Raw genomic sequence first — 27,697 nt, forward strand, 5'->3', positions numbered from 1 at the left:
GAACTATTGGAGGCTAGAATTAAAGTGAAGCATTGCGCTACAGCTTTTAGTTTCCAGGTTCGGACATCCATGGGGTTTCTTTTTGGCCTCTTAGTAAGCCTGGATCATTGGGATACAGACGGAACAGGGACAATGGTTTGATTCCCCGTAAAAGCTTTACATTTAGGACTATGGGTTTCGCTAATATATTGTGATTGGTTTATAAGCTTTTTGTATGCTGGTCCAGTTTGAAGTTATTTCATAGTTGTTGTAGTGTTTCTGTTTGTTCGTTCTTGCTTTTGGGATAATTGAACATTGATTCTTGAACCATAATAATTATTTCCAATCATTTGGTTTTGTAAGCAATCATTGTTAATCACTTGTATATATTACTGATTTCATACTTAATTTTTATGACAATGCAGTCCGGGAATAGGTTTATAGTTTAATTTAAGGTAGCGTGTCCGAGCTAGCTAGGAAAGAAACGTTACAAAATTTGGCGCCCAACAAGGGACAATATAGATTTATAGCAATCTAGCTTACCTTGAATACAAAAGAAGCATGGACAGCCCAAACCAGAACGAGGTTTCGAGACTGATCGGCGAAAACGCTGTCTTGAAACAAGAAATAACAAGGCTTAAGTTGGAGCAGGAAATTTCATCGTTGCAAAAGGAGCTCGATAGAACTGCAGCACCAAGCATGACGTCTACACCAAAATATCAGCTCAAACCACGCATGAGGTTTAATATACAGAGAGGACTTTCGGATGATGAAACTGGATGTAAAAAGTTTTCGTCTCCAATAGGTGATGACGCCCAGGACCAGAGTATGGGCAGACACGTAAATCAGTTTAGGAAACGGCCGGGTAGCGTGTCCGAGCTAGCTAGGGAAGAAACGTTTCAATATATATTCGATACAAGAACGACCATGAAAACAATACAAAACCATTTTATTTCCGCCACTCGAGACAAAGCCATCCTTCTTCGTATTAGTATAATTAAGCTTTTATTGACACTGCTGACTAAACTTATTTGTTCTCATGTTGTCATGTATATACGTATGACCTGAGTGTAATAAAGAGATTTGTTGTTGTTGTTGTTGTCACTGGTAATATATTTCGGTCGACCAACATGAAAGCAATTTAGGTCGAAAAAAAAATCTAATTTTATTTTTCATTTAATTTATTATATCCTTTTTTTAAAAATATATTTTGGTGTTGAAAAACGCTGAACTATGGAGCAAATCCTGCAGCCGGCTTTTATCATTCTCTCTATGTACGTGGATGTGCTCTTCCGGTGAGCTGTCAACTTGGAAAACACAAAGCATGACTGATGTTATATAGATTTGTCTATTGTACAGTTGACTAATTCATAATGGGCCTTTGCAAGTGTCCAAAAAAGAAAGTAACAAACTTGTTTTGCTTTGAACATCGTGTAAATGTTTGTGAACATTGCCTAGTTGCTAATCACGCTAAGGTAAGTCAGTGGGTGGGGTAGCGTATTAGACTAAAAGGGCTACAACAATACCCCAGGACCCGTATTATAATATATTTCAGTATGTAACGACCGTTTTGGCATCCGTTGTAATTGATTGAAACCAAATTATTTATTGCATACATTGTCAGATTTTTCACATATTTTTTTTTTAAATTTTAACTCGAACACTTGTGCAAATGGATTTTTGGTATTAAAACACAGGCCATTAGCAGATTAAGCCTTTGATTTCACCCTAGTGTAGCTCACTCAAAGCATATGAACAATAGAATATACATTTGTACAAGGGATAACTCAAAAGCTAGTGCAAGTAGGTGCCACAACTTTGTGTTCTACTTCTTCAATACTCGTACTTAGCTACAATAATGAGCGATCAGGGATACTTTTTTTTATTATTTTGACATTTCTTATGTATCCCTGTAACGCTACAACTCTCTACCATTTAACAATGGGCGAAATGATATACTGTGATAATATGCGTTGATGTTGAATAATAATGACAAAGTTGTTCAATTTTTATCCGACAGTGATCTGAACTGGATTTAATTTGTCATTAGAGTTGTTATTTTCACATTAATATTTTATTGGGTCACGAATACCGTTATACATGTACACAACCAGTCAGATTTGTCCCAGATTTACCGATATCGGGATACTTGATAAACAATCGACACTTGTAAGTGTTTTATGATGACTTAACATGTTTTTTGGGCATACTGACATAACTTAATATGTGTTTAATAGTAGGCAATAATATTTTCGTAGAAATTATTATTTATAACGGAGATAATTTCAAAATTGTGGCCGCGAGGGTTCTCTGCGCAAGAACCGCTTGCTACTTTTTGCTGGGATGGTGGACGTCACGAGTCTGCCATATTAAAAAAATTGTCAACAGACTCATTGACGGCCATTTAGGTGGACTATACTCGTACTGTGCCCACTCTGTAACATTATCATTCTGTGGGTATGTACAAAGGTAGAGTCTAGTCAAAATAATGGTACATTAATTTTTTTTTCAATTTTTGATATGGCAAATCCTTTATGTATAAATTGTTTTGTACCAAAAGTGGGTAGTTATTCCGATCAGGATTCCGTGTTAAAGCATATTGCTTCTATTAAATAACATAAAAATTAGAAATATTACCAGATAATATTATTTTATATTAGATCCATACACAAACAAAAATAAATATCCAACAAATTATTATGAGTTTGATGTGTTTATTCTTTTCATACTGTCAAAACATAACGATATATATTCGTGAAGGGCACCTACAAGGCTGTGGTTCACAGTTTTACAACAATCGGAACACCTTGGCCATGGCTGAGTTGTTACGATTGTATTTACGAGGTCTATCTTGAAGCTTGCCAGAGATGGCCGAGTTGTTACGAATGGCATAAATATAGTCTGTGTCAGTCAAGTTTTGTTTTATTGGAAAGGTAAATCCTGTGTTTTAATGCATTTAATGCTTGTTTGGTGTAAAATATCTTTGCACTTACATGGTAAAGTATGAATATAAACCTTTTTTATCTATTTCAAACATAAAATATTTCTTTAAGTACAAATTCAATATTTTTCAAAACCCCCCTGTTTTTTGCTCAAACCTGTTTAGACGTTATGGATTAGAAGAATCCCGTACAACAGGTCTATTATTTTAGACTAGGGTAGTGTCAGGCATGCAAATATAAAGAAGGGCTTGTGCTTATTTCGACAACTGCTTTCTCCATCAAAAACATTGCATGAGGTATGGAAGCTGAGATCAAAAGACAGGACTTTTTTCACTTCATATGATAGGGGCTGCAATAAGGCTTCCGAGTACATAGGCTTCCTACAATTTCCAAAAATTAAGTAGTTTTTATTCCAAGAATAATGAAATGGGATTTTATGAAAGGTGGTCAAAATATATGTCACATCCTTTTCTGTGTGTTAAATTATGTCAAGAATGTTATCACATATATGTTTTATAATACTGCATCCCTTTCTGTGTATTAGGTTCCCATGTGGTCATTTTTGTTTCAGTACATTGTCCAGAGGTACCTTCAGTGGTTACAAGACAGCTCATTTTTGTTTCAGTGCATTGTCCAGTCGTACCTACAGTGGCTACAAGACAGTGACTATAGCCCAAACTGTACGCTATGCTCCAAAGATCTGCCTGATGCATCCTGTGGAGAATGTGTGAGGCTTACCTGCTATGGTATGTACAATATTATATACTGTGGTTTTCTTTCAATTTGTCTACATTACCATAATGTTGTGACACAGACTTCTTCTACAATGTAATGGAATAACTTCATATTTGGTAGAGGTATGTGATGTGAGTAAAACTGATAAAACCATGTGGAGAAATAATTTATTCCACGTAAATGTAATTTAAATAATGATGTTTTCAGTCTTTAATCATGAATAAGCTTCAAATATAAATATTTCTTTTTTGTTTGTTTGATTATTGAACTTATACAAATCTCAAAGACCATAATTATGTACATTAAAACATTTCCAGATGTGTTTCACTTTGGGTGTTTGAATCAGTATGCGCGGGCCCTACCTGCCAATACAGCCCCGGCTGGTTACACATGCCCCGTCTGCCATGCTGGGATATTTCCACCCAGTAATATGGCCTCACCGGTGGCTGATGCCCTGCGACAGGCTCTTTCCACTGTCAACTGGGCTCGGGCTGGACTTGGGATGCCTCTGGTACATGTTACTTTTATATTTCAGCCAAGATAAGGAGTTAAAGTATCTATTTTTCAGTCATTTTGGTCAAACTTTGGCAGGACGGAGGGACAAAATTCACATTTCTAATTCTCAGTAATGACTTATGGGTGTACATTGTATTCAAGTAATTTTTGAAGATCTCATAGTTTTCAAATGTAACAGTGATGAATTTACTATCCTTTCTTTAAATCTTCTTGTTTGGTCAAATCCATTGCTTTTCCTCAAAGATGAAAAACAAAATGCCATTCTGTAATTTTAGACAAAATGATCAATATGTTGGTTAGATATAAGAGAATTGGTACTTGATGCATGAACAGTTATTTGCAAACATCCCTTTGTATTTTACTTTAAGTAAAAAGAATCTGGTTACAGATAGAAGAGGCAGAATCAGCTTTAGTGCAGACCCAACGGCCCCCTTGCCCTATTCCAGCCTTAACCCCTAACGGAGGTCCGGCCCAGGCTCTCCCCCAGGAAACAACTCCTCCCCTGGTAGGCCTCACCAATCTCTCCACACTGGGCACCACGCCTGGTCCCAACACCACACGCCCCAGTGCTCAGGTAGTCTCAGTTGACTGTGTCTGATGTTTTAATAGTATGCAGTTGTGGCATGGGCATTTTTTTGTTACAGTCAAAACTGTTGTCCCGAGGTGGAGGGGATGACTTCTGAACTGTTGTCCTGAGGCCGAGGCAATAGTTCAGAATGTTATTCCCGACACCGAGGGACAACAGTTTTGACTATTACACAAATGCTTATGCAACAACAGGCTTTATTACCTGATTATATATTTCTGTTCAAAAATGAAAAAGACAAAAACTTTTGTAAAGCGAATGTATTGAAGTTTGCCCTTGATCATATATTATATAAGATTGAGCGCTTGAAATTTCTTCGGTACTTTCAGTGAACCAAATAAAATTACAAAACCAGAAATTCACGAGTTTAAAAAATATGCAGGTTTTTTTTTAGAATCTCAATAAAGCCTATGATGTACCTATGACATAGCCTCACATGCGGGTAACAGTTCATACTGTTTACCAGTGAACAGTTCAAAACTGTGATGTTGATTGCTATTTGTAAAACAGTTGAAAATAGTGAATTACATTTATATAGGGCATCCGGTAATAATGCGGTCCAGGATGCACTCTCTGTATTTAAGATTGAGAATGCTACTTAAGTGATATTTTATTTAAGTCTGAGTAATGCATATCATTATTAGTTGTTATTCTTTGAATTCAGTCCAATACCAATATGTAATTTTCTTATCTTATTAATGAAATTTTAATGAAATACCTAAACACTATCCCATCATTCAATGCCTATTTACAATACTTAACTCTTAGACAAAAAATTAAAGGAGAAATTGCACTACACAAAGATAGATATGATTCCCACCCTCTCAAATGGAATGTATTAGAATTATAATTTTTTTCAAAATAATTAAAATACCGATTTTAGTCAAAACCAAAATGCATATTAACAGTATAGATTCTTTTTCCTTTTTACACAACCATATATAGTAAACACATCAATAAGTGAAGGGGACATGTGGGTGTGTGTATGTGCGTGCGTGTGTGCATGCGTGTGTTTGTGTGCGCGTGCATGATTAGTTTTGAAAATATGAAACAAAATATAGATATGCTTTTGATTTGTGGTGTTTTTGTGATCGCTTATTTTTCAGTTATTATAATATCTATGTTCAAAATAAATGAGAAAATAAAAGTTCAAAGTGAGTGAGTAGAAACATGGCAAACCTTTTTTATATGCTACTATAGTTTTAGCTGCGGCGTACAAACAGAGAGTAGGGGGGCGGGCAGCGTCCAGTATACCAAATTTGGCCTGAATGTGTATTGGCATAAAATTTCGGAATATTTGGATAACCAGCCATATCGCTCTTGTTTCTCAAGAGTTTTTGCACTTTAAATATAGAAATAACCTCAAATCTGTCTTGTCTGATCAATTACTTTAGATCCTTTGTCAAATCATCACAAAATTTAGTCAGAATATATATGGGCATAATATCTCCAACAAGTTTGATAACCAGCATTATTGTTTGAGTCATTGAAAGAGTTATCGTTCTTTAATTATAGAAATAACCAGAATTGGCCTTGTTGATCAATAACTTTAGAAGTCTTTGTCCAATCATCCCAAAATTTGGTCCGTATGTGAATTAGCATAATAATCAGACAAGTATGTTTACCATTCATATAGTTTGAATCTTTAGATAATTATTGCCCAACCAGTCATTTAGTTTGAGTAGTTCGAGAATAATCGCCCTTTGATTATAGAAATTACCTAAAATTGTTCTTGTCTGATCAGTTACTTTTGATGTAAGGTATATGCCTTTTTTCAATCATCACCAAGTTTGCCTTTTCTTCATTGAAATATAAGAAAAATAATTAGTATATTATAATCATATGATAGCTCTTGAGGAGTAGGTTCCGTTATAACTTGGTCCATTTTAGTGTATCATAGAATCTATATGGAAACTTTTTTCAATTGATGAGAACCTTGAATTACAGTCTGTGTGATTGAAAAGTCACAGAAGAACATGGTCAGTATGGACTGCAAATTGCATTTGGCATTTTGTAGGCCAGTTTCATGAAACTGTTTAAGGCTTTGCTATTCTGACTGTCTGTGATTTTATTTTTAAATATGGTGTTATCTTTCTCAAAAAACTGAATTACGTGTACATGTTAACAGCAGTGACACCATAACATAACCTTGTATTATTCATATACATGTAGTCCGTGCTGTATTTTTGTCTTGGTTTGATCAAAATGTATTGTGCATTTTTACATGACTTGTTTGTATTCTAAATGAATAACTTTAATCAGAGAAAAGCATTTAGTACCTTGCATTTCATTTCAAAAGCTACAATAACATTGCTAACTATGTTTAGTATATTACTATGAAGAGAAGGTCTCTGAGTAGAAGCAATAATGAATCTTGTGTCTCATTTCGGCAAGGTTTATATTGATTCTTACTGAGCTATATAGATATGAACATACAAATAACATATTTAAACTGTTCTTGATTTATGTCCATAGTATAACTCTTTAATTTAATGGCATGTACCATGCTTTAATGCAATAATACATATATATTTCATTTACCTTTTTATGTATTTTGTGTACTGACTCATCAATAAAACCATCATTAATATAAATAAATCCTCTTTTAATGGAGGAAAGAAAGATATCTATCTATTTACACGAAATGAAATATTGCTTAATGCTCACATTGCACCTTTAACATTTGAAGTCAAGTATAGTACAGTTAGAAGGAAAGGTGGGGTTTAAAAAAATGTTTAAACAAATTTTTTTGAAGCGTTCCAAGTATATGATATAATTTTGGCTTACATGTTCATAGTTAGATTTGTGAGGTTTGTTTTAAACAGATGATGCCAAAATTCTTTCAGTGGAGCTGCATATTATTTGCCAACATTTATGGATAGAATCCCCTCAAAGTACTTTTCGGTAGTTTGGTATATATTCCTATATCTATCATAAATACATGTAATTGTCTTTATCTAAGTGGTTAGTGTTGTCTATATATATTATAAGTGGCAATGGTTTGTGTTATCTAGATAAGTGGCAACGGTTAGTGTTGTCTAAGGGATGGTTAGTGTTGTCTAAGGGATGGTTAGTGTTGTCTAAATCTAAGTTGAGATAATAAGTATTGTCTTAATCTATGTGGTGATTTTTAGTATTGCCGTTATCTTAGTGTTGTCTTAATCTAAGCAGGAATTGTTAGTATTGTCTTTATCTAAGTGACCATTGTTAGTATTGCCTTTATCTAAGTGGCCATTGTTAGTATTGACTTAATCTAATCGGCAATTGTTAGTATTGCCTTTATCTAACCGGCAATTGTTAGTATTGCCTTTATCTAAGTGGCCTTTGTTAGTATTGACTTAATATAAGTGGCCATTGTTAGTATTGTCTTAGTCTAAGTGGCCATTGTTAGTATTGCCTTTATTTAAGTGGCCATTGTTAGTACTGACTTTATCTAAGTAGCGATTGTTAGTATTGTCTTAATCTAAGTGGCGACTGTTAGTATTGTCTTAATCTAAGTGGCGATTGTTAGTATTACCTTAATCTAAGTGGCCATTGTAAGTATTGACTTAATCTAATCGGCAATTGTTAGTATTGCCTTTATCTAACCGGCAATTGTTAGTATTGCCTTTATCTAAGTGGCCTTTGTTAGTATTGACTTAATCTAAGGGGCCATTATTAGTATTGTCTTAATCTAAGGGGCCATTGTTAGTTTTGTCTAAATCTAAGCGGCGATCGTTAGTTTTGCCTTTATCTAAGTGGCCATTGTTAGTTTTACCTTTATCTAAGTGCCCATTTTTGTATTGACGTTATCTAAGTGGCGATTGTTAGTTTTGTCTTTGTCTTTATTTAAGTGGCCATTGTTAGTATTGTCTTTATTTAAGTGGCCATTGTTAGTATTGCCTTTATCTAAGTGCCCATTTTTGTATTGACGTTATCTAAGTGGCGATTGTTAGTTTTGTCTTTATTTAAGTGGCCATTGTTAGTATTGTCTTTATTTAAGTGGCCATTGTTAGTATTGACTTTATCTAAGTGGCCATTGTTAGTATTGTCTTAATCTAAGTGGCCATTGTTAGTATTGACTTTATCTAAGTGGCCATTGTTAGTATTGTCTTAATATAAGTGGCCATTGTTAGTATTGTCTTTATTTAAGTGGCCATTGTTAGTATTGACTTTATCTAAGTAGCGATTGTTAGTATTGTCTTAATCTGAGTGGCGACTGTTAGTATTGTCTTAATCTAAGTGGCGATTGTTAGTATTACCTTAATCTAAGTGGCCATTGTAAGTATTGACTTTATCTAAGTGGCCATTGTTAGTATTGTCCTTATATAAGTGGTGATTGTTAGTATTGTCTTAATCTAAGTGGCCATTGTTAGAATTGTCTTTATTTAAGTGGCCATTGTTAGTATTGTCTTAATCTAAGTGGCCATTGTTAGTATTGTCTTTATCTAAGTGGATAATGTTAGTGTAACTCTGAGTGTCAAAGGCTTGGCCCCCTTGCAGTTTTGTTAATGAAACTTGGTGGTGGGTATCATTCAGAAATTATGACTGATTTTGAAACTGTGTAATGTTAAGGTTGTTATGTCTGATGTTTGTTTGTTCAATTTACATTTTCATCAGTGTGACGTAAATTAAAGGTTACCATTACTTTTTTCCAGGTGAGCCCATACACAACATCCACACCCAGTCGGCCCAACCCTGGCCCAAACACCCACAGTGTTATCAACGTGGATGAGGGGACCAGCGTACGAGGGACGGACAAACAGACACATGCAGGTGAGCAGTCTGTAGGACTTTTATTTGGCTATTTCGGGAAGATGACTATAGTGGTTCAACCTTTGGAAAATGTGTCTGAGTTTCTAAGTTGGGCTTACTTTTATCAATGTTTTTTTTTTTATTTTTTTGGGGGAGCTTTTGGATTCAAATTTGAACAAATGTTATATGGATTATTGAAGGTATATAGAGCTTTTCCTGGGTGCTTTTTGCATGTTGATCAGCTCAGTATTATACAGCAAATTCTGAGAAATACTTTTGCATTGAACTATGTATTGTCTCCCTCTCTGTAATTTGTTCAGATGGCTTGCTCTTTATAAACAAACTTGTCTCTCTTATTCTGAGATAAAGGGCATATTTACAGCAAATTTCTTTCTCTTTTATCATTTAAATTCAATTTGTATTCAAATATTTTGGATGAAATGGCATTCTCACTGAAAACTTCAGAACTTTTTTTTGCATAACTTTGTTAAATATTGTACTTTCCGTTTAAAAGTACTTTCCATTTTGTGATTTTCTCAATTTGGTATAGTTTATTTAAACAGAAGCTGATTTAAAGCATCTTTTATTCTTTACTCATTTTATAGTCATGTTTTTTACAGGGTGTGTTTCATGCAAGGATACCTAAAAATTGATCCAGATTGTAAGACACTTTTGTGTTAAAAAAGCCAAATGAGAAAAAATCAGTGTCCTGTCTTATATATGAAAAAGCCATTATATTTTGTAGGAGAAAAAAATGTGTGTATCAGATCAGATTAGTTGTAAGAAATGTCATCTCATCTAATGATTTTGTTAGACAAATAATATTTTAGATAATGCTCATTTTTGCATACAAGAGGTCCTGACCTGTATGTTACTATGCCCCTCAAAATGGTGACAGTGTATATATTAATTTGACTTTGAAAAATTTGGACTTCAGGGTCAACAGCATATAAGGCTAAACATAGAGTCACAATTAACCCAGGGATTAATACAAGTTATGACCTATTATAGTTACACTTGTGAGGAGTATATATATGGTCAACATTTTTAAATGGAAGTTGTTATTTATTCAACAATTAAACATTTTAAATGCAAGTTATTTGATTTCAGATCCGCGTAAACTGTTTGACTCAACAAAGGAGGATCTGTTGAACATGTCACATGACCATGATGATGACAAGTACCGGCGGAGACCCGCCATGGACTGGCTCAACAGATGGCTCAGGTACACTAAAGGTTTGCTAGGAGATTCCAATATATTGATGACATTGATCCACTGGTATTTTGAAAACATTGGGTAGTCTCACCACAGCCATATAAAAATGTTAACTTTTAAAATAAAGTGTCACCAGTTGCTAAAATGTGTTCAACGTTCATTAACTCTGGCACAGAATAATATACATACAATATATTATATGCTATATTTAAAAAAATATCTAATTTGTACAGATTGAGGTTATTAATTTATTCAACGTTCATAAACTCTGGCACAGAATAATATATACATACAATATATTATATGCTATATTTAAAAAAATATCTAATTTGTACAGATTGAGGTTATTAAATAAGATTGAGGTTATTAAATAAGTGAAATGATAGATAAACTGAGCTTGTTGTCTTGCCTTCGAAGCATGACTGACATGTAGGAATTACTTAGTTGGGTGGCTTCGGCATCAGAATCATTGGCATCACACTTGCATTTCTAATAAATTATTTTTAAATAAATTGATGTGAAATGTGAATACACATTGCTCATGGTAAGTATATGACCTCCATTGATTTTTGATTTTTCAATAGGAGGTCAAAGGTGATGGTTACCTTAACTGGAAAAATTACTTTTGTTTCCGATCAATAACTTTTAAAACACTTAAATTATAGCTACATCTTCAATTTTGGTATTCACATTGTTTTTTGGTCATAAAATGACCCCTGTCGATTTTGTGGTCAACAGTCCTTGTCATTGTGACCTTTACTAGAAAGTTTATGTGTGCTTTCAAAAGGCCACAGATCCGATTTGCGGCATTCTAGTTTTAATTCTGGTATGGTTGACGTTGTAAAGTTTAGGCTTAATAGGTGCTTTACATAAGATGACATAAAACAACAAAAAGGCTTAGTTATTACCCGGCCTTTTTCTGCCCATTTGCGTCTTGAAATATGCCATTATAGAAAAAACATAAAAAAATCGGAAGATTTACAGAAGAACAAACTTTTCTCTTTTTTGAAAATGAGGAATTTATTAATATATCAGTTTTTTCCCATTCAAAAGACCTGAAATGGCTGAAATATCAAACTGTGTGAGTATAAATATCAATTTAATAAATCATGACGGTTGATATTGCAAACTGATCTCTGTATGTGATGATTAACAACAGTTTTTGAATTCAATAATCTCCATAACTTTTCATCACACAATTCATTACAATATTGAATGAAGCATTTAATACAAGTAAAAGGACTTCCATAAAAATAATAATTTAAAAACATTTTTTTTTTTTAATTCTTTCCTCCAGATTGGGAAACAAGTCAAATATTTTGCTAGGGGAAGGGGTCCAATAATCTGGGAGCTATAGAAAAAAGGCCTGATTACGTACAGTGTATTACTGTTTATCCCAGCAATACAAGAGTTCAAATATCCCATTTACAACACTGTCAGGAGTTTATGTTAGTCCCTGTTAAATATTTCCAATCAGTAGTGAACATTTATGCAAAAAAAACACGATTTCAGGGCGCGGAAACCGGTTACTAATTCTCAGACAGAGAACAGTGTTAAGTGAGCTTTGTATTAATTATATTGAAAAGACCCCCAGGAAACCTTTACCTACACCAGACAACACTTAAACACCCTACAATGCACTCGGGGATACACTTACCCTTGTAAACCAGTCCAGTTGCCTTATTGCAAGATATTTACGGATATTTTTCTGTAACACTGATACCTTTTCCGTAATACAACACACATTAGCTTCAAACCATTTGTCTGCTAAAACTTAAAAGGCTTCAGGGTGTGATATCAAAAAAGCTTATGATACACTGTAACTATCTAATATGCTGTTTGCATAATGATCAGCTCCCAATTTTCTTTATGGTAATATCTTCTGTATTCATATTTTGAGAATGATAGGATTTCTATAAATTTCTGTGATTGATTTGAAAAGATTTATCATTTGTTCATCCATGAATTGAAAATGTAGTAATTTGGTCTATTGCATTAAACTGTAGCCTAGCAAGACGACTGGTTACTAATGAGATTTATATGTGATACATTAAGTAATATTCCATTCGTGTTATTTAGAATTTTGGATGAAAAAGCAATAATTCTTACACTATTGGCATCATAATTTTCATCAAGCTCTGCTTTATAAAACCTATTATTTGAACTGGCTTGGAAAGCATTCTGCCAGTGCTGGGTATTCACTGAGTTTCAGACTCAGACTCTGAAACTTAATTCTTATATTGACAGATGATGAATGCCTGATAGTAGAAAACATGATTTGTAGCGCATACATCTTTGCTCCTATGACAGCAATTTTACAATGAAATTAAAATTCAGCTTTTCTGAGACTGAGTCTCAAAGTCTAAAATTCAGACTCAGGACATAAGTGAATACGGATCCATGGCTTGCAGGCTTGTGCTTATTTTCATCAATGACTTTTTTGTGCAAACGTTACTTTGGACATAAGTTGTCTTAGCGTTTTCAATACCAAGTTATGATACAGTATACAATGAGATTTTAAATAATCCAAACCTATTTCAGGTCGAGGGACACGGGACCAAAGTATGGAATGATGAAGCGGGATGCCAGCTCGGTGCGCAAGAAATTCCTCATTGTGTTGCTCATTGGTGTGATTGGCTTCTTGACTCTCATTGTGATATTCTCAAGGTTGGGCAGAGATGCTGCCGAAGACGACCCCTTACTAGACCCCATGGCAAATCCAAACATTAGGGTGAATAAAATTTGAGCCCTGGGGCATTCCAGGGTTTGTTGTTATATATGGGCAGATATTAGCAAAGTGGCAGTGATAAGGGAATTATAAATACTGTGGATAAAGATTGTGCATGTATTCCGGCCACTATTTGTGGTCAACTCGGTTGTCTGAGAAAGAGAATGTCTATTTTTCATATTTTCTTTTAAATACAAGTGAAAGTTAAGTTATAAGAGAATTTGTGTAATGCTATCTTACTTTTTGAGTGCTACATCATCCAGGTATGTGATCTTCGTCAAATAGATATGAGAAGGGCTCTTGCAAGGTCAACGGTAATGACATAAACAAACCATGAGGAATGCATTTTATGCACGAATTGGACAGCCTTCCGTCATGTGACAATGGTTAGGCTAACTGCAACTTTTACTTGCATGTATAAGTACAAGTATTGCAACCTATCTATTGTTGATGAACTGAAAATCTTCTTGCATGTCTTGGTGACATCTATTTTCCTTCTTAAAAAGGCTTCTTAAGACTCCATCAAAGACGTTGTCATTTCTTCAGGTAGTTAATGGTGTAAAGAATACCACGTGTTCATGATCTTGCTAGTAGCAAAATAGTTATGGCCTGCTATGAAACAAGATTTTTAGTGTTAAAAATAACTGTATTTACACTTTGATAGCAAATATTTATTTTTTAGTTTATAACACTTGTGGTTACTGGAAATTTAGTAATCATCATGATTTACCCTCTTTAATCCTTTTTTGTTCTGTAATATCCTGCTTTACTTAAAGTTTTCCACTGTATTGGAAGATGTTATAACAACCTGATGTATGTAGATACTAATATTAAATGTTTTAATGTGCAATGTTGATCAGATTTGCTTGGAAAAAATAGTAGAGCTAATGAATTTAGCTTGCAGTGTGCATCACAAATATTAGGGCTTAAACAATGCATTATTGTGGTCAACTTTAATCTTGCTTACGAGCGTAGCCTATTGTTCTGTTTATCCTGATTGATAATTGAGTGATTAATGACACTTTCTTGTTCATAACATGCTGATATGACGTTGAAAAACCCACACGTTCATATTTTCGTCTGTATTTCCTCTTGGTTTCTGATTGTTTGTTGTCAGAAGAGACAAGCCAGCATGCTATCGCTGTAGATTATTTCCTGGCTCATTATCAGCTTTTTATCGACATGTTGTAGACACAAGTATTGCTTTTGACGCCAGCATGGAATGAATTGGATAAAAAGAGCCATTTATATATGTACTTTCCATTTAGCACAAAGTCCTTTTGGCTCAAAATATGACACAAAGTGCGTAAAGTGACACTCTTATTCAAAATCAATGCATACACATGTTTAACGAACATAAATTTTGAGTGATAAACCTTTAACTACTTACTAAATAATGCATTTATGGAAAATATTAATTACTGATAACGAGATTGTAACCGTGTATTTAATAGCTGAAAATGCAAAATAATGATTGGTGAATGCTAAAAGATTTACTGTGATTTACTATTGTGTCATAAGGTAGAAATACCATGTTTTCGGCACCTTTCTTTGAAATTTAACTCTGTAATCTTCATTCGAACCATTGTTTCTGACATTTATTTATCCTCTTTGGTAAATTAAAACAATTGTATTAATTGTTGTAAATCTTATTTGGGAGTAAGAGTGCATCTTTAAAGATTTCGTTTCTAGGCACAATCAACACAGTGATTACATATTTTAATTCTTTATTTCAAAGTTTTATTTCCTACATTGTTGACATTTATACATTTTATTTAGTGGAGAAGTTTCATATTGAAATCATCAAGATCAAGTCATTGCTTTAACCAAAATGTTGATACTTCTAATAGAATAACACATCTCATTAACTACCGGTATGTGACTTGGATGAAACAATTGACATCATTGACACTTCTGCTGTGCAAGCAATTAATTCTGTATTCAATTGTCTATATTCTTTTTATAAATAAGTTATCTAGTTGAATTTATTCTTTGACGTGACGTCACAAATATCAGCGTTGAAAATGTTTGCTTTAAATATGTATTGAGTGCTGTTAATCATCAAATTTTCAAATAAGTACTATGATATAAATAAGATATCACATTCATGCCCATTCAGTACGAATTTGGTTAAAACTTGTTCACTGAAAATTGATTAAAATTCAGCTAGGCTCGCTCAGTTTTAGAGAACTTGTTTTATTCCATGTTGAATGACCATTCATGTAATATTCTCAATAAAGTTTATGGAAGTATGTAATTATCTTCTACATAGAACACACCATAAGTGTAAAATGCCTACCATCCTGAATTCATGAATACAACTGAAGTCTAAGGTTATATTATGCTTATCTATTACTCAGGCTTAGCTTTCTAAAGAAAAGCAGATTATCAAAAAAATAAATGAAGAGCACATGGTCTATATACCAAAGACAAGGCAAAAATACATACATATACTATATGTATGTATTTTTGCCTTGTCTTTGGTATACAGAAATGTTCACATTGTATTACATGCAAAAGGTTATGGCGTCACTGTTTATTTCAACACTGCGCTTTGATTGGATTAGTGCAATGTCAATTAACCAATGGTATACGAGATTACATTAATGGGCTATTCTTTGATATAAATGTATGCTGTTGATCACCTATTTTAGTTAATATGTAGCTGCAGAAACTACAATTTTTTAATCATGATGAATATTTATTTAAAATATAGATATAAGAATGAAGCACAATTTTTCATATGTTCATGCTGTATGAATGGAGGAGGGTTCATGGCCTACATGCAAATTTTTAAAAAATCACTAGTTTTCTTCATGGAACTTGCTCTCATGCCCTACCAAGGTTGATACAGTATGAACAAACCAAAATGGGATCAATCCATTAATGACACGAATTATAGCTGTCTGTTGTCAGCGTCAGCTTCAGTTATGCCTGATATTTCCTCGTAGTTCAATATTAGATAGGTTCCATAATCAGCTGCAAATCATTATTATTTATATACTATAAAATAGTATACATACATGTAAACATATAAGCATTATGTAAAATATTGCTGTTGGGCCATACCAAATTGATATTTCTTTCCGCGGATTTACCGCTCCTATTTTTTTGAAAATGTAAAAAAAATTTTTTTTTTTTTTTGTGCGCCCGCACCTTCATTTTGATCGCCAAGCAGATTTTTTTCAGGTAATAATTTATTAAAAGGCTAAAAATAATCAAGTATAATTTTTCTACGCTAGTTTTCGTGTTTTTGTAAAGGGAAGTTACCGATGCGTAGTGTTTTTATACTGTATATCGATCGGTTTAGCATGGGTTTCAATAAATTCAATCAAAATGGTGTCTTCCGGTATAAACAATGTGGCTCGAAGTTTGGATATTAAATCTTATTTTTGACAATTAATATGTTTTGAGCATGCTTGAAGTCATTGTTGATTGTCTCATGCACTAAAGGATCATTATTTAAAGCAATCATTATGCAATAAAGCATGTGTATCTGAGACTGGTAGCGATTATATTGCGTAATTAGTGACTCGTTTTAAATGGAAATCAGAATGATCAACTTAGTATTTTATTTAAGTCATAATACAGGGACCAAAATTTTACCTCGTTACGACGATGCTGAAGATGACAGGTCAACTTAACTGGAACATGAGTCATTGTTTGGTCGAAATTGATGTATCAAGCTCATTTTCTGATCAAATTCTGACAAAACAACAGTTTTGAACAAATATCTTTTCACAAATAGCGATATAAACACTGGTCTGGATATACCTCAACATAAGTAAGCCTAAAGTTTATCACCTTATTTTTTGTTTTTATTTGCAGCACAATCCGGGATTGTAATGCACTTGTCAATTGTAACCACTGCCGCGCCCACCCCTCGCCCTTGTTCCAGGGATATGCCAGGGGCGAGTGGGGGATGGCCATATACAATTGGCCGGTGCATAAAAACATCTAAATAACCAAAAAAAGTACTCTAAAAAATAACCTTGTCCTTTTTGTTTTAATAAGCACATGTCATTGCATTTCTTAGTCTATGTTATATGATGTCTGATGTTTGATGATGCCTGTGTAAGTGATCATTTTTTACAAATCCAAAATCAATCCTAAGTTATGTCTAAATACAGTTGCATATGATGTTAAACTGATTCAGGTAGATTTATATAAGTTGTTTCAAACTTTTTACTTAAAGCAGGGTTATTTATTATTATGAATGATCATCATATTAAAGTTTGTTTTAATTATATAAGAAATTAGAAATTAGATTTATCCATATAATGTTTGTACTAAACAAGGATGAATAAATAGTATGTTTTCCGACATTTCCCCAATTTCCATTAGAGGTTCAAGATGGCATTAAAATGGGTTTAAGGGCAATTATTTTGAACAATCTTTCTTATTTATATTGAATATAAGGAAACATATATTTTTCGCTCGCTCGCTCCAATTTTTTTGGGCAAAAATCCGAGGAACTAAACATCAATTTGGTGTGGCCTTGCTGTTAAAAAAAATCTAAATGCGATGATGGAAATAATTTACTATGTTCAATTAAATGTTATAACATAAAGACACAATTGATATAATGACCATAAATTGTATCATTAGCTGTCCATATATGTTTTTGTTATTTTTATGAATTTGTTTTGTTCAATGTTGGAACTATGTTGAAGACTATTATGATTAGGGAACATTAATTATTTATTAAAAATAATGAAAAGGGTTTGCTTGTGTTTATTATTTGTTTATATGATACATACGCAGTTTATATGTATGTAATATAGACACTGGTATGATTTCAGCTTTGCTATTCACATATTTAAGGGACACTCTCATTGTTTGTAAAATGCACTTTTTTCTACAAAATAAAGTGTGGCAAATGGAGTGTTAATCTAAGATACTGTCGGCTGGAACCCTTCAACAAATGTTGACATAACCTCAAATATTGTCTTTGAAGCCCAAAATGATAAAATGTGTTACTTTAGCCATTCAACAAAAGTCTGGAGCTGGAGCATCATTGGTTGTTTTAAGTTATCACATGATGCTACCAAGTTTTCAATAAAGATTTAAATATTCGCCAGCTTAGTTTGGTTCCCTGTGGGCGTGTGGATTAGATATCTGATTCCTATATTTTCTTGAGAACCGTCGTGTGTCTGCAGGCCACTACAACCAGATTGTTTTTTTAATCCCCCGCCACGGAGTGGGGAGGGGAATATAGGAATGCACTTCGTCCGTCTGTCCTTCTGTCCGTCCGTCCGTCTGTCTGGCTGTAACATTTTGTGTCCGGGCTATAACTTACTTACGCATTGATGGATTACCATATTACTTGGTACAAATGTTGTCCTCATTGAGACGATGTGCATTGACATTGACCCGGGTCCATACCTCAAAGGTCAAGGTCACACGAGACATTTAAAGGTCAGAATACACATGCTCATGTCCCCACTATAACTTACTTATGCATTGATGGATTACCATATTACTTGGTACAAATGTTGTCCTCATTGAGACGATGTGCAGTGACCTTGACCTGGGTCCATACCTCAAAGGTCAAGGTCACACGAGACATTTAAAGGTCAGAGTACACATGCTCGTGTTAGCGCTATAACCTAATTATGCATTGATGGATTACCATATTACTTGGTACAAATGTTGTCCTCATTGAGACGATGTGCAGTGACCTTGACCCGGGTCCATACCTCAAAGGTCAAGGTCACATCTGACATTTAAAGGTCATAGTACACATGCTTGTGTCCAGGCTTTTTACATTTAGCAGTGTAGACATGCCAATTCTTACTGGATTTATTGACCTTATACATTTTATGTACTTTTAGCAACAATAACTGAATTTAATCCAAGAACTCGAACCAATTGCAATTTGTGCCAGTAATCCAACACAAAGTTTCGGGTCCATATTATGACAATGCCTAATAGAGGATAAGATATAAATGATAAATGAAAGTGTTAAACAAGTTACACAGATTTATACTTAGCGCACTCTATCAAGCATTATCATTATGGGCAACAAGTTTGATATTTAAAAAAAATAATGGACACAAATGTGATAATATATTTATAACATGTGTTTTCTCTTCAAAAGCAGTAAAACAATGTTATGACGATATATTTATAACATGTGTTTTCTCTTCAAAAGCAGTAAAACAATGTTATGACGTCACCACAATATATATGTATCACTTTATTGAAAATACTTAAGGCTTGCTATTTCATCGATGTTATAAATCAAGGACTCATTTTCCTTCTTTTATTTTTTAGCCAAAATAACCTTGACGTTGATCTTACCTACACTACACAAAATATGAATTACTTAATAAAATATCCTTTTATAATATGTTCAAATATCCAAGAATATTTAGGTTACCGATCAAACAACTTGTAATTCCTATATTCCCACTCTTGACCAGTGGTTGTGTACAATTTTGGTCAGATTCGATGTACCAGTCAGGTTGCGAGGAAAACAAAATATACTAAAAACAAGGGCGGGGGATATAGCCGTACTTTGGACTGCCTTGTATACTTCAATTGTATTGTATTCTTCAATTTTCATATCGAAGAGTAAAATAGTTTTAATATAAGTGTTTTCAGATGCATTACTGGGAAAATTGTTTGGTGCCAAATATGAGTGAGTCCCTTTAATGGAGGAATGTAACACCCTTACGTCCTAGTTGATGTTCAAGTTATTCATAGGAAACTCTCATCCTTTGTAAGTGTCCCCAGATTGTGTTCAATTGAATTTAATGTATGTTATAATGGCTTACCAAGTGGGTAAAGTCCACCATCAACAAAAGTAAGCTGAATTGTGAAGTTTAGCTAAATGCACAGCTGTATCTGTAACAATCTGTAAAACGAAATACAACAAAAGTCTTCATTACAGCTGCAGCTTAACATGGAATACAGCAACAGTCTTTATTACAGTTGCAGCTAAAATCAAATACATCCACAGTCTTAAATACAGCTGCAGCTAAAAATGGAATACATCAACAGTTTTAATTATGACCGCATCTTAAATGAAATACAACAACAGTCTAAATTACAGCTACAGCTAAAAATGAAATAAAACCACAATCTTAGTTACAGTTGCAGCTAAAAATGAAATTCAACAACAATCTTAAATAAAAGCTGCAGTAAAAAATGAAATACAAGAACACTGTTAATTAAAGCTGCAGCTAAAAATGAAATAAAACATCAATCTTAATTACAGTTGCAGCTAAAAATGAAATTTAACAACAGCCTTAATAAAAGCTGCAGTAAGAAATGAAATACAAGAACACTGTTAATTAAAGCTGCAGCTAAAAATGAAATACAACAACAGTCTTTATTACAGTTGCAGGTAAAATGAAATAACACAACCGTCTTCATTGCAGCTGCAGCTTAACATGGAATACAACAACAATCTTAATTACAGCTGCAGCTGAAAATGGTATACAACAACAGTCTTTATTACAGCTGCAGCTATAAATGGAATACATCAACAGTTTTAATTATGACTGCATCTTAAATGAAATACAACAATAGTCTTAATTACAGCTGCAGCAAAAAATGAAATACAACAACACGCAGTCTTCATTACAGCTGCAGCTAATAATGGAATAAAACCACAGTCTAAATTATAGCTGAATCTTAAATGGAATACAACAACGGCCCTAATACTATAATTACAGCTGCAGCTGAAAATGGTATACAACAACAGTCTTTATTACAGCTGTAGCTGAAAGTGGTATACAACAACAGTCTTTATTACAGCTGTAGCTGAAAATGGTATACAACAACAGTCTTTATTACAGCTGCAACTGAAAATGGTATACAACAACAGTCTTTATTACAGCTGCAGCTGAAAATGGTATACAACAACAGTCTTTATTACAGTTGCAACTTAAAATTTACTAAATCAACATTCTTAAATACAGCTGCAGCTAATAATGAAAGACATCAACAGTCTAAATTGCATATGCTGCTAAAAATGGAATACTACAGCAGTCTTAATTACAGTAGCAGCTAAAAAATTGAATCTATCAACAGTCTTAACCACATTTATAGCTAAAATTGAAATACAAGAACAGTCTTTATTACAGCTGCAGCTAATAATGGAAAAAAAAACAACAGCCTTAATTACAGCTGCATCTAAAAAAGAAATACAACAACCGTCTAAATTACAGCTGCAGCTAAAATGGAATACATCAACAGTTTTAATTACAGCTGCAGCTCAAAATGGAATACAACAACAGTCTAAATTACAGCTGCAGCTAAAAATGAAATAAAACCACAATCTTAGTTACAGTTGCAGCTAAAAATGAAATTCAACAACAGTCTTAATAAAAGCTGCAGTAAAAAATGAAATACAAGAACACTGTTAATTAAAGCTGCAGCTAAAAATGAAATAAAACATCAATCTTAATTACAGTTGCAGCTAAAAATGAAATTTAACAACAGCCTTAATAAAAGCTGCAGTAAGAAATGAAATACAAGAACACTGTTAATTAAAGCTGCAGCTAAAAATGAAATAAAACATCAATCTTAATTACAGTTGCAGCTAAAAATGAAATAACACAAACGTCTTCATTGCAGCTGCAGCTTAACATGGAATACAACAACAATCTTAATTACAGTTGCAGCTGGAAATGAAATACAACAGCAGTCTAAATTGCAGCTGCAGCTATAAATGGAATACATCAACAGTTTTAATTATGACTGCATCTTAAATGAAATACAACAATAGTCTTAATTACAGCTGCAGCAAAAAATGAAATACAACAACACGCAGTCTTCATTACAGCTGCAGCTAATAATGGAATAAAACCACAGTCTAAATTATAGCTGAATCTTAAATGGAATACAACAACGGCCCTAATACTATAATTACAGCTGCAGCTGAAAATGGTATACAACAACAGTCTTTATTACAGCTGCAGCTGAAAATGGTATACAACAACAGTCTTTATTACAGCTGCAGCTGAAAATGGTATACAACAACAGTCTTTATTACAGCTGCAGCTGAAAATGGTATACAACAACAGTCTTTATTACAGCTGTAGCTGAAAGTGGTATACAACAACAGTCTTTATTACAGCTGCAACTGAAAATGGTATACAACAACAGTCTTTATTACAGCTGTAGCTGAAAATGGTATACAACAACAGTCTTTATTACAGCTGTAGCTGAAAGTGGTATACAACAACAGTCTTTATTACAGCTGCAACTGAAAATGGTATACAACAACAGTCTTTATTACAGCTGCAGCTGAAAATGGTATACAACAACAGTCTTTATTACAGCTGCAACTGAAAATGGTATACAACAACAGTCTTTATTACAGCTGTAGCTGAAAATGGTATACAACAACAGTCTTTATTACAGCTGCAACTGAAAATGGTATACAACAACAGTCTTTATTACAGCTGCAACTGAAAATGGTATACAACAACAGTCTTTATTACAGCTGCAGCTGAAAATGGTATACAACAACAGTCTTTATTACAGTTGCAACTTAAAATTTACTAAATCAACATTCTTAAATACAGCTGCAGCTAATAATGAAAGACATCAACAGTCTAAATTGCATATGCTGCTAAAAATGGAATACTACAGCAGTCTTAATTACAGTAGCAGCTAAAAAATTGAATCTATCAATAGTCTTAACCACATTAATAGCTAAAATTGAAATACAAGAACAGTCTTTATTACAGCTGCAGCTAATAATGGAAAAAAAAAACAACAGCCTTAATTACAGCTGCATCTAAAAAAGAAATACAACAGCAGTCTAAATTACAGCTGCAGCTAAAATGGAATACATCAACAGTTTTAATTACAGCTGCAGCTCAAAATGGAATACAACAACTGTCTTAATTACATCTGAAATTATAGATATAATATACACCAATTTGTTGTAAATATAAAGCTTTAGCTGTTTAATAAAAATATAGAAGCAGTTAAATGTTATATATTATATATATTATATTATATTAGGTATATTTATGAGTACACCTTCAGATATGGATTACTGAGATATTGTTATGAATATACAGCTGAAGCTTTAAACTCATATTTGATAAGCCATTGCTGTCATATTGTAACTTTTGAGCCACTAGTGCCTGCCCATTTGTTATAGCTTGACTCAAATCGCGCATGTTTATCATCAACTATATAGGCTTTATAACTTCTCATTAATGCAGTTGCCAAATTTGATCGCTTATATGTAGAAAATAATCATTTTTAAAACTATAAGGACGGAAACTTTGCCTGCACTATCAACTGGTGCTTTTCAACCAAGTTAGTTCAGATCATGAATACATGTCTAGAATGAAAAACATGTTTCTTTCACAGAGCGCTTGAACCTAATTTGTACTTAAAACATATACCTCTTGATATGCTAAATCAGTAGGCTATTTATGTTAGTATCTGATACAAAAAATGTTGACTGTAGGTTTTGCGAACAATGTCGGACATCATTTTGCTCAAATTAGGCGTTTCGTCTGTACAGTTGGGGTCGATGTAATCAGGACTACCTAGCACTAGGCAATCGACATTAGAAGACCTTTATATCTAGTCATTGCTATGCTTTAGGTCTGTTGCAGAATGAGATAATGACACTTTTATTGAATTATCTTTCTAAAAAAGTTGCTTTTTTCTTTTTAAATTCTATATTCCGCACAAAATGGTTTTGTTTCTATAGGAAATGACATCTTGTGTTTGGCGAAATGAAGATTTCTGAAATGTTGTGTCAGATGAAGCGATGTTCTTTTTGTCTTTGCTGACACATATTGGTACGAAACATTTCTTTCGAGGAGACAAGCTTTTGTTAGTATGAGATTTTCATTCAAACTGATCTCATTTAAAGATTTTCCTCCGTCGGAAGATAACACATTATATAATATTTTTTATGTATTGCTACTGAATAAGGAGGGGCTGGCCATGACAAGTTCAACTAAGTGGGAGACGTGAATAATAAACCACAGTCAGTGAAAAGGACATTTATTCAATGTCAAAACTAATAATAAATACGAGTTTGACATCCTCGTAACATACTATTCACGACTAGCACATTGGGCGTCCAAATAACCGCCCAATAATGAATAACCGTGTAACAATAAAACCAAAATATACTAGAACAACTGCCTAAACATGTATATGTTCAAAGAAATGACAGTATAAAACAGTACACAAACAACTTAGAAATGAGTTGATTGCACTACAAATATACAACATAAAGAAATGCAAAAACGAATTTTTTTTTAAATAATATACACATAGATTATTTGAATATGTATGGAGGTGGATTGGGAGGTGGAGGAAAAATTATGCAAAATATTTTTGCTCAAAATATGCAAGCACGCATCTCAGAAGATTTTTCTAGAATGGCTGACGCGGGAGGCTAGCGATAGGCTGACCCCCACCACGTGACCACTGGTCACGGCTTGGAACGCTGATAAGCCAAGCACACACCACGTGGCCACTGGTCACGGCGTGGAGCGCTGTTAAGCCACGCTTTGGATGTAAACGGTTAAACCCGCACATTTAGCAAGGGGTGATTCAGTTCAACCCGCAGATCCATAAAACATTTTATGTCGGCATAAAATTATATTTATGTATTGCTACTGAATAAGGAGGGGCTGGCCATGACAAGTTCAACTAAGTGGGAGACGTGAATAATAAACCACAGTCAGTGAAAAGGACATTTATTCAATGTCAAAACTAATAATAAATACGAGTTTGACATCCTCGTAACATATTATTCACGACTAGCACATTGGGCGTCCAAATAACCGCCATAAGTGTAACCACACGACGCGACGCTTTTGTTAGTATGAGATTTTCATTCAAACTGATCTCATTTACAGATTTTCCTCCGTCGGAAGATAAAACATTATATAATATTTTTTCCCTGGTGATCTATTTGAAGAAACAACAAGATTGGAAGCTCGATTCTCAATATTCATCATCAGCTGTAAAGCATACTATTAAATAGAGGATAATTCTTTTTTCCAGTATACAATAGCTTGACTTGAGAAAGAGAATCCAGTGAAACACTTAAAAACAGATTAACATTTATTGACAGTTTTACAAAGATGTTCCGAAAATATCTATATTGATCCTTGTTTGTTTGTTTTTTTGAATTTGCACGGAATTTAATCCACATGAAATATTGAAATTGAACACACTTTATGAGATCTAATTAAATCCAACAACACTCAGAATTATTCCCAGAATATTTTGAAATGTAATCACCACAGATAAATTTAATTAAGTACAAGATTTTAGAATTTTTCTAACACTGGTGCTACCTTTATTAAGACTTGACAAATTAAAATGAAACATTAACTTTACCTAAGAAGCTAGCTCAGAAAGATTTGCCCCAATATATAAAATAAAAATGTTCCAGCACATTCTACTCCAGAAAATTTCATTAAATTCTATAAATATCTTTATACATATTCTCAAACTACCAAATATAGAAAAGTATAAAACTCTTATCAAATCTGGACAAAAACATGCTATAAAGTATCATAAGACAAAACGTCGTTTATTTAAATGAATTTACTGTAGAACACCATACAGATGTACACTAACAGTTTTAGTAGAATACATACACATGTTACAACAGCATATTTGTGAATAACTAATCATGAACTTTAAAATAGACTTACAATATGAACACGCTGAACAAACTACATGTAGTTATGTTGACAAATGCTTGGACAAGTGTGAGGTTAAGTATTCTGATACTACATTAACCCCCAGTGGACTCCATACTCATCGACCGTTACAAGGCGTTAACTCCATCATTTATTTATAGAGATTTTCTCATGTATGTGCTATCTGGCTACCTTGTGTTTCTCGTTAATGCATCAGTCAATTGTAACCACGGACTCTGAGGTCCGGGGAATGGCGGGGACTTTGACTTTCGGTATAGCCAACCCCCGGTAAAATCCCCGCTCTGCGGAGAGAAACTGCTGGTAAAATCCCTGCCAAAAGCCCCCCGCACCCCGGGAACATCCTATGGTAGGCCCATGCCACGCTAGTTTCGGCGCGAAAACAAAATCACCACTGTCACTCGGCACTGCGGGGCCACATGGAAGGTAAAAACGCTGCCAATTTCCCCCGCTATCCCCGGTATACTCCCGGACCTGGGGAAGCCGTGGTAATAACTGACTGGTGCATAAGTGTCTGACATAAGGCCTCGAAAGTTTTACCTTTACAGCTGCACTCTTACAGATTGACCGTTTTGACAAGTTTTTATATATATTTCGTCTTGGAATGAGCCCATTTTGGCGTAAATGTCTGGAAACCAGTGATATAAAACTGCTGACAAAAGATCAGGTCGCAGTTTTACATAATTACGTTCAGAAAATGATGTTTTATGTCAAAACACCGTTTCTTAAAGCGTTTAGAACGCTTTTAGCTATAGAAAAAAGCAAACATTGTTTTTTATGATATGTTATGATATTATGTGAAAATGAAAATCTGAGATCTGATCTTTGGTCAGCGGTCTTATATCACTGGTTTCCAGGCAGAAATGGGTCATTCCAAGACAAAAAAAAATAAAACGTTGTCAAACGGTCAATCTGTGAGAGTGCGGCTCTAAAAAGGGTCCATTGTAGAATTGTAAAGTATGGGTGCATGCCAGCCTAATACAAAATGCAATATAATTTGGAAAGTATATGTGTCCAAAACTAAACAAGATCAAAAAGACCTGATACCATGTTCAGTTTACGCGATCGTTGAAACAATGTTTAATTTAAATAGATACACGAAAAAAACCTCATCCCGAACTGGGCAAGAGTTGTGGACTATGCTACCGTCTTACACGTTTAAAACGTGAATATTAAATTCCAAAATATAAACAAAAATGTGTCTACATATTCACTTATTGATATCTTTGCTTTCACGAATTGTCCTAGCCATTGCAATAAAGGGCATTCTCAATCAAAGGATTGGAATTCATTTCGGGGGCATTCAAACAATCGTGAATGCACTAGAGCAAAGGAAATGCCCATGAAACGAGCTACAAGTGTCTTACTTTCTTTGGACGAGCCATTAAGTGATCAGTTCATTAAACTAGATAAACATAAAATGTCCTCGTTGGGAGGTCACCGTTCACAATAACGTATATTCAGTGAGTTGTAGGCGTTGAACAAGAGTGGTTATGTGGAACAATTACTCCTGAATGTATCCCTTTGTTTGAGGATCCCCAACGTAGCGGTGAACATTATATAGGTCGTTTCTACTAATGTCACATTTCAATA

At 33.9% G+C, this 27,697-nt stretch overlaps 1 protein-coding gene across 2 annotated transcripts; it reads left to right on the plus strand.

Annotated features, from left to right (window-relative positions):
* The first annotated feature begins 1,274 nt into the window (after positions 1 to 1,274).
* LOC128207881 (zinc finger protein-like 1 homolog) lies at positions 1,275 to 18,159 on the plus strand. 2 transcript variants are annotated; one of them, XM_052911062.1, is made up of 7 exons: positions 1,275 to 1,454; positions 3,547 to 3,667; positions 3,974 to 4,167; positions 4,561 to 4,746; positions 9,396 to 9,513; positions 10,603 to 10,717; positions 13,250 to 18,159. In XM_052911062.1, exons 1-7 carry the CDS (start codon positions 1,353 to 1,355, stop codon positions 13,452 to 13,454), a joined length of 1,041 nt encoding a protein of 346 aa, XP_052767022.1. In that variant the 5' UTR covers positions 1,275 to 1,352; the 3' UTR covers positions 13,455 to 18,159. The 2 variants fall into 2 exon arrangements, with proteins under 2 accessions (XP_052767022.1, XP_052767023.1); XM_052911063.1 differs by having other exon boundaries at positions 4,561 to 4,677.
* The last annotated feature ends 9,538 nt before the right edge of the window (positions 18,160 to 27,697 follow it).

This window comes from Mya arenaria, chromosome 11 (genome assembly GCF_026914265.1).
Source record: "Mya arenaria isolate MELC-2E11 chromosome 11, ASM2691426v1".
Classification (NCBI taxonomy): Eukaryota; Metazoa; Mollusca; class Bivalvia; order Myida; family Myidae; genus Mya; species Mya arenaria.